At 35.8% G+C, this 8,922-nt stretch overlaps 1 protein-coding gene and 1 long non-coding RNA gene across 2 annotated transcripts; one reads left to right on the forward strand and one right to left on the reverse strand.

Moving 5' to 3' along the window:
• Positions 1–291: 291 nt before the first annotated feature.
• lmo2 (LIM domain only 2 (rhombotin-like 1)) lies at positions 292–4,859 on the reverse strand. Its single transcript, XM_084123664.1, has 3 exons — positions 4,206–4,859; positions 2,000–2,215; positions 292–884 (listed from the first exon to the last, which is right to left on the reverse strand). Exons 1-3 carry the CDS (start codon positions 4,244–4,246, stop codon positions 662–664), a joined length of 480 nt encoding a protein of 159 aa, XP_083979790.1. The 5' UTR covers positions 4,247–4,859; the 3' UTR covers positions 292–661.
• Positions 4,860–5,854: 995 nt separating this feature from the next.
• Positions 5,855–8,502, forward strand: LOC311089285. Its single transcript, XR_014607665.1, has 3 exons — positions 5,855–5,991; positions 6,590–6,833; positions 7,683–8,502. It is a non-coding gene; the product is annotated as an uncharacterized lncRNA (long non-coding RNA).
• The last annotated feature ends 420 nt before the right edge of the window (positions 8,503–8,922 follow it).

Raw genomic sequence — 8,922 nt, forward strand, 5'->3', positions numbered from 1 at the left:
AATATTACTGTTTTTACTGTATTTTTGATTAAATAAATGCAGACTTGGTGAGCGTTAATTTTCAAAAACATTTTTTTTTAAAAAATCTACAGACACCAAACACTAGTGTACATGCAGCAATTCATTATAATATTAAAAATGTATTGCATGTAGTGTGTATTTTATAATTTATTACTCATTGCGGTCTTTTAATGTGTTGTTATTGGTAAGTGAGTCTCTCTCCTGTGTATAAAGAGTCAGTCGTTCCATTCTGCTTCACATCCGTTTGGTTGAAGGGAAAAAAATCCAGAGTATGAGTAATTTTGTTTATTCAGGCTCTAAGAAAGATGTCTTCACATTTTATGGCAGTTGTGTTACAAAAAACACTATAATTCATATCTTAACTTTCTGTGAAAGTAGCAAAGGGAATCAGCTTTTATTGCAATTAACATTAGAAACTATTTATGCTGTTTTTAAAAATACACTAATAGAAAAACAAGTTTATGTTGCTGGTGGTTATTTATCTCAAGTTTAAATAAAAAATACAGAGATGATATACATGGCGGGTGGCTTCTGGAGCCAGAAAGATAAGTCACCTTTTTTTTTCTTCTAGTTTTTAAGTAAAGGGTTTTCTGCAAATGTTGACAAGATGTTACATTTTGTTAATGATTTGAGCAGAACACTATACCATGCTGCCATTAAGTTTGGTCCACTCAAAAATGTCCTGCTCACACACAATGTCCGAATTGATGAGCAAGTAGCGATCTCCCACGCAGAAGTGTTTCTGACAGGCAGCGCATTTGAAGCATTCCAGGTGATAGACTTTGTCACGGACACGCATGGTCATTTCAAAGGCCCGGATCCTCTTTTCACAGGAAGCACAGAGCCCGTCCTGACCAAACAGTCTGCAGAGAAGAAATCATACTTGTTCACACACTTGAAAGGTAGTAGGTAGTCACGTACCAACTATTCATGTTAAATTAAAGTAATACTGTTCGTGTATAACACGGCCTGAATAGGGCAAGGGATTGTTTTGCACACATTTTTCAACATTCACGAAAGTTGTCTTTATGACCGTTAAACAACATTACTGTCCAAAAGCACAGTCCTATCCCTATCCCTAACCCTACCATAAGTTGGGAAATTATAGGTGAATATGAATGGTGTTGCAGCCCCTACCCCTTGTTTTAAGCCAAAACTTGACATTAAGGGATAATTCACTCAAAAATAAAAAATTCTGTCATTAATTACTCACCCCATGTCGTTCCAAACCATGTTCGTTCATCTTCAGAGCACAAATGAAGATCTTTTTGGCGAAATTTGAGAGCTTTCTGTCCCTCTGTTGACAGCTACATAATTACCACTTTGATGCTTCATGCATTCATAAAGAGATCATAAAACTTATGTTTCCCTACTATGGAAGTCAATGGGGTCCATCAACTGTTTGGTTACCCATATTCTTCAAAATATCTTCTTTTGTGTTCAGCAGAAGAAAAACTCATACGGGTTTGTAACATCTTGAGGGTGAGTAAATGATGACAGAATTTTCATTTTTTGAGTGAACTATCCCTTTAAGTACAAGAACATTCATGTTATCACCAGGGAATACAGACATATGCATGCAATTCATGTTTATTTATTTACTTACTACATGTAAATTATGATTTGCTGATAATGATGCCTTTCAATCGCCATGAAATTTAACTGAACAATGTTTTTTTTATGGAATACTGCAGTATTTGTTATAAAGTGCACATCACTATTATTTTCAAATGAATGTGCCCTCATATTCTTTAATCAAAATAACTTCCCCTCCTTCAAACAACATCTCTTCTCTGATGACGTGTTTACTGGCGTGAGGGCGGGGCAACCTGTCACACGCATGAAATCAACCAACAGCAAACCACAACCATGTAATCGATTGTTTCTTGTTTGAGAAGCCTGATAAATGTCACAATAGTAAAGAAAATATCGCAACTTCCGTTTCATGCCGATTTCAAATGCTCATTGCACGTCTTACCTGAGGTAGTCTCTCCTACACAGCTTCCTGCCAAGTTTGTAGTAAAGCCTGCGGCCCACCTCCCCTAAGCGGCAGCCGCAGAGGTCACAGCTCAGGCAGTCTTCGTGCCAGTACTGCTCGATGGCCTTGAGGAAGAACCGGTCCCCGATGCTTTGCTGACAGCCGCCACAGGTCAGCAGAGACGGCGGCATCTGAAGCACCTCATCCACGGGTTCCCTGTGGAGCAAACATGCGATGCACCATTATGAACACCAGATGTCACTAGTGTGTAGACTACTTTTTTGAAAACGATATAAAAACATACCGGTTAGTTATGCGTGTTCTATACAGATAAAAATGGCAAGCATATGCTCTACTTCTTTTTTTTTGTGCGTGTACCTACATTTGTTTTATAAATAACCGTTTACCTAAGGTGTAACCACTGACACGTGATCCCAAGGGAATAAAGTGTTTAGTGCAGCAGGCAAATGAGGTGCTTTGGGTCACTGCACATTTAAATTAGCCCATATTACCACTGGTTAACATTTGTGACTAAATGTTTAAAATGAATTCCTGGTGTATTTTATACAGAATTATCACACATAAGCAAAAGTGCAGACTTTTTACAGAAAAATGTGCAAACATTTTTACTAATCACATGACCAGAGGCGTTTGATGATGACGTCTGTGTCAAGGCTTTATTAAAGGAAGCAAGTAAAACACTTCATGATACAGATATGAGTGCCATATTTGGTAGCCTATGATATTTAAAGGATATAAATGTAGGCCTATTATTAAGATTTAAATCATTAAAATATGTAAACACACACACACGTGGTTTTATGGGGACTTTCCATAGACAATGATTTTTATAATGTACAAACTGAATATGCTGTATATCACAGAAAACTTTCTGCATTTTTACATTTTCAAAAAAACTTCACTTAGTATGATTTATAAGCGGTTTTCATAATGGGGATCAAAAAATATCACAAGGACAATGATTTTTGAATATTGCCATCTTTTTTGGGACATTTGTCCCCATAATGTAGGGTTTACTAGGCCACACACACAAAATTGTGCTGGGTCCATTTACAGTCCGCATAATAACAAATAGGGTAAGTCGGGGTAAGATGAGCCACCCAACTTTATTTTTATTTTATTTTGACCATAGATGACACAAGATCTCATCTAAGCACTTTTGATGAATGACCACTATTTTAATTTTGTCATTTCATCTGAATATTTGTGAGATTTAGTAGGCTGAATCAGTTTTGAGGTTAATTGATCCAATTTTGTATATCTGGAAAATAGTGATCTATGACACTATTATGTTGAATATCAAAGTCTTTGTGTCTATTTGTTAATGAGGGATTTGTGGACACATTGATGTTTTTAGATTTTTTTATTTTTTTATTTTGATGTAAAAAATATAAAATTTGACCCTTGGGGTAAGACGAGCCACCCAGATCTGTCACTGAAGGCCCCAAGTGGCGTGTTGTTAGTGTCATTATTTTTAAATGTAATAATCATTGTAATTATGATGAACTATGTACATTTCAGACATCTATGCTTTCATTAAAATATATTAGGTTAGTTGAGGGAAATCATTCAATTGCATTTATAGTGTTGCTTTTATGACATATCTTCAATTAAAATATGGGTAATTAAATATGTAAATATTCACATGCCCAAGTCACAGAATAATTGTACCTTACAGATGAATATATTATACTGAGATTCTGCTTTGACACTGGTTATTAACCAAATTGCCAAAATTAAATTGTTAGTAATAGTTTATTTATTTTATTTTAATTAGAATAGTTAAATGTATTTTACATTATTGATACTAATATATATAGCCTATAGAATTAATGATAGAATATATAAGAATTATATCAGAAGTAATTTATACATTCTGTAAAAAAGTTTAGCCAGGGGGCCTCTTTGAATAATTTTACATTTTGTATAACAACTAGCTAGGCTATGTGTCAATTTATTTCCTATATTAACACATTGGCTGATGCATCACCATCCTGCACATGCTAAACTTATATCTAAATATGTTACAGGTTAAAAACATTGTTCTTAAGGGGGGCATCTTCCCCCATGTTACCCTAATGTAGTGCGCTTAATTTAGTAACGTTAGTCGTTGTTTATATATCATACAATCAAACTAATTAATGATATATGGAAACCTAAACAATAAGATTCATTTCGTACTTACTCATTCGCATCCAGTGTTTTCCGTTCAATTGTAGATGCCATATTAAATATGGTTCAGGAATAATTCAGTTCATTTAATATATGCGCGCTTTCCACTCAAATATGTCCCATGCACACTCGCAGTCTGCGGTGCTGAATGAACGCTTCAGAGATGCACCTGCTTGTTGCCTTCTGAGTGCACTAAAGATCGACAGCTATAGCACACATTATGTAGCCTACGTGCACCCAATCTAGCTTCTTCTGCTGCACATCAGATTCCTGTCAATCATGAGGATTGAAGCATTCAATCCTCATGCTGTATGTTGTTGAATAATCCGTGGTCACAAGCAGATGTCCCTCAAACGCGTTAATTCCTCCAGTGCAACTGCGTGGTAAATATCGCGTTTACGTCAAGCGTGTCTCCTCTGCGCTGCAAGTCCTCAGCACTGTCCCATAAGACTGCTGTCTGTCTGTGGTCCCGTTATTGTAATGGAGCAGGTATTTTTAAATGGCCCTGCCCCCTCAGTTTCTGCTTTCTTTTCCGACTTCCTGCTCACGACGGCTCGACAATGAGAGGAAATAGCGCACTAGTCAATTATAAACCCGCCGACTCGTGACTGGAGGGGTCACGAGCTCACACAGGCAGACTCCTCGTCAAATAGACTACCTGGGATCTAAACAATTAAGAGATTTGGGAACAGCTCAGCTGGAAACACATCTCTATATAATTAATATCAGAGCGATAATGTTGACCAAACGCCAAGGACACAGCTGCAACATAATTAGCTATAATAAAGGGAGTCCGGGGCTAGTTGTCACAAGGTTGCACCTCAATAATTAAATGCAAGTCAGATGTAAACTATGTCGGTTGAAAAGATCAGAGCTCAATTAAATTAAATTATTTTTAAGCTCCAAGCTATTTAATATTAGGCTACCATAATTAGCACACATTCAAGCTTGAGACAAGATATCATGTTTCAAATCGTTAGCCTCATAGCATAATTGCCTAAGAAATAATTAATTAAAAAATGACTTAGGCAATTATGCTATGAGGCTAACGAAATGTTATAGACATTTATTTAACTCTACATTTACTCACTCTACCTTTATTTTTTTAAAACGTGTCCTTTATGTGTTTGCTGTTTAATTGTTTCATGATTGTTTAAATGTTTACAGTTGTAATTGATTTATTTTATTTTATTTAGCTGAAAAGCATTAAAAAAAAAAATTTGTTTGCACTTTATTTTACAGTAATTGTTACCTAAGAAAGTACTGGGTAATATTATGTAACTGCATGGGTTAAAGTTAGGTTTAGCAGTATGTTCAGGGTTATATACCCAGTTATTGTAATTACTATAATAAGTAGACTACATACATGGGAAACAGGACTGTAAAATAAATTGCTACCAATAATTTAGCAAATCTTTAAAATATTTTTTGCAGGCAAGATATACGAGCCAATACAATAATTGACTTTCATTAATACATTTACACAATGTTAACCTTGATAAAGTCATAATCGTATGAAAACACATTAATCTGTAATTGCCGTGAAGCTAACAGGCACAGCAAATGAAGTGTTTACTCCTGATGTATCTCAGGCTCAGGCTCATCTCTGCTGGATGTCGTTGGGGTAAACTCCTCTTATCTCCTGCCAGAGCTGCTCGGGCAGTGTCAGCGGTGGGACTGGGCCACGAGATAAAACACCCCGCACAACACTGTTGGGACACTGAACGGGTCCCAGACAACATCAGTGATTAGTGGCAGCAGCTCAGCCAAAAGATGTGCCAGTTTAGCCCTGAAGAGAGGTCAGTGATCACCCTTTAGCTATGATTTTACTCTTCTGACTTACAACTTAAGCAAACTTCATTTCATCTTATATGTAACAATATTGTGGGAGACAATGCTTAATTGAGGGTCCAAACTCTTTTCTTTTTTCTTTTCATGAGTTTTTGTTCATTACACATTTAAGTTCAATGTAAAAATTTTTTTGTACATATAGTTTCCAAAAAGGTTTTTTTTTTTCACAGTGAAAAACTGTTTTAGGTTCCCCAACGTTTCAATGATCAGTTCTTAAAACCTTTTTTTTTTCTTATTCTGAACAACATTTAAAAGTCTAAGAAATCTTTTTCCACTATAAAGAAACTTATGTTCTGCGCTGCATGGATCCATATGCAAATAAATAACCTTATTTTAAGATTGTGCACAGACACACACACACATTTATATATAGCCTATATATTTTTTTCTTACTTATATCATTATATTATAATTATAGTTACTATACAATTTATAGGGAAACAGATTACCCAAGAATGCAGATGTTTCCATATTTGAAACATTTACTAAAATGACAGTTTTCGTTTTTTTAATTTTTTTTTATAACTGTTAAACATTGTGTGTTAGGCGTCCACAGTTTCCTGTGGATTGGACACAGCAAACCCAGAGGATGTAGAGGAAATGAGCACAGATGAAGCATGGCAGGGGTGTATGAGCCATGACTCGTTTCACTTGATCACCCTGCTGGACTCTGATTGGTTGGATAACTCCAGATGGCCCCCCTGATAGGGGAAGGGGTTTTGAGACAGCGCCTCGGAAACCACTGACTGTCAACTCATCTACTTGGCAGGAAAAGCTTTCTTAACTCAGGGTAGGTTTCCTTCAAAAATGGTTAGGGATGAAGTGAACATGTCAACATGGCTAATGGCATCTAGATATGTTATCAGTTGTGCAGTATTGAAATAATGTTACGATTAGACACTTTGCAAGGCTGTAACCACATATTTAGGTTTGGGAGTAAATTAGGAATCGACCATAGAAATGTCAAACTGATTATGATTAGCAATCTGAATATTAGGGGACATTAACCCCCTAGTGGCCTCCCATTGGTATTTTGAACCTGGATTTATTTAAAGTTTTATTAAAAGACTGCCTTTTGGCATACTGAGAAGAAAACAGTCGAAATAAAAACAAATCCATTTTTTTTTTTCAAATGAATATCAACCATTCGATTTGATTTATCCCTGTAACATTCAACCCAAAAGTTTGTTGTTGCACAAGACTGCAACAACAAACTTTTGAAAAAGATATTTCATCATGGATTATTCCTTTTTCAAGGAAATATCTGCTTTTATTACAAATAATCACACTGAGGGTTACCAGAATTCACTTAGTCATCTATTAAAATGTTGACACGAATTCCAAACCTCCTGTGACAGTGTTGAAATAATGTAGCTATAGTGTTAAGTATTGATAAATAACTATTGATGATAATTTAGGAACCAGCAACAGAATCTTCATAATGATTAACTAGAATTGAGAATATTAGAGAACAGCCTCCTAGAGTCGTAGTGCTTTGTGCCTGCAAGAGTTGAGTGATTTATTGAAGTCCAGCCCTAATAGGAAATGCCATTGGACTGACTGATTCTTGCCATGTTACATGCCTTGTCTCAGTAACAAACTCTTACTGTATGTGTTTGACATGCTCTGTTTTAATTAGGGTCCAGGCTGCCTTTGGAATTCTGGGAACATGATCCATCACAGGCTGAGTAATCACATGCGGCGTATTTCCTGTACGGAGAGAGCCTGGATGTGTTGTTGACTCTCTGATAGCGTATATTCTGGAACAGCAATAGCCAGGCTACTGCTTCCTGTCCAATCTCAGCTTTAACTATTGTTGGCTTGTTTTTGAGAAGCTTGTGTGTGAACACTCTTATTTGGACAGTGCTGTGACTACAAGTTGGTGATTAGTTACTTGTAAACTTAGGATGATCAGTGATCAAAGGAGATGCCCATGTGTCATTGAAAGAGGTGACTTTAAATGTTTAAGTTGAGGACTGCTGTTACTAAACACAACAGAGAGCGGAAATGAGTCACTCGTTGAAAGGGAGCTTCATTCTCCCATGAGATCTTCCTCTAATCAGTATTATTCCTGAAAGAAAACACCCTTTCAATAGAACAGCGCTATCAAAGAGCAGAGCAACCATGTTAACTGCTTCCTGTATTTGCCAAACAAAACCTTATGCTACTGCTTTCACATTGATTTAATTTACAACAGAAAGCAGAAGTTTTACAGAAAGAAACTGAAGATTGCTTACAAATTATTAAATAAATTGCACTGGGAAAAGGCAGATGAAAACATACATAGTTCTGCAATATGAATTTCTTGTAAAGAATGTAACACTTGTAACCATTCTTGTAAGGAATAAAAATGCTTCAAAAGCTTGAAAAGATATTTTGCATGAATCAATAGCTTTATTATTCAATTATATGCTTAACACAATACAAATAAATGTGAATGATTAAATGTTAATGCCCTTATTAATTTTTTCTTAAATCATTTATTGCATTTACCTCCTGATTTTATTTTTTGCATGTTTGGTCTTTCTGTTTAGATGGTGGCTGAAAAGAAATTTCGAGTTTGAGTGACTGCATTTACCTGAATATATCTGGTGCCATCTGCTGACCGATCGTTTGATTTACAATAAATAAACGTGTTCTAATGATTTAACAGAATTTGTTTTGGTCGTTTAAAGAGATAGTTAATTCAAAAAATGAAAATCCTATCATCATTTAGCTACTCACCCCCAAGTTGTTCCAAACCTGTATGATTGCATTTCTTCTGCTGAACACAAAAGAAGATATTTAAAAAAAATGTCGGTAACCAAACAGTTATTGGTCCCTATTGACGTCCATAGTATTTTTCCCCATTCTATGGAAGTCAATGGGGTCCATCAACT

This window comes from Abramis brama (genome assembly GCF_963993115.1).
Source record: "Abramis brama genome assembly, chromosome: 9".
In the NCBI taxonomy this organism is placed as follows: domain Eukaryota; kingdom Metazoa; phylum Chordata; class Actinopteri; order Cypriniformes; family Leuciscidae; genus Abramis; species Abramis brama.

What these genes read in the sequence shown, in the direction of transcription:
- lmo2 (XM_084123664.1), bottom strand. Translation starts at nt 4,246, where the DNA reads ATGGCATCTACAATTGAACGGAAAACACTGGATGCGAATGA. An exon ending in AAAACACTGGATGCGAATGA is followed by an intron (nt 2,216 to 4,205) that starts GTAAGTACGAAA and finishes TTTGCTCCACAG; the next exon opens with GGAACCCGTGGATGAGGTGC. An exon ending in TGTAGGAGAGACTACCTCAG is followed by an intron (nt 885 to 1,999) that starts GTAAGACGTGCA and finishes TCTTCTCTGCAG; the next exon opens with ACTGTTTGGTCAGGACGGGC.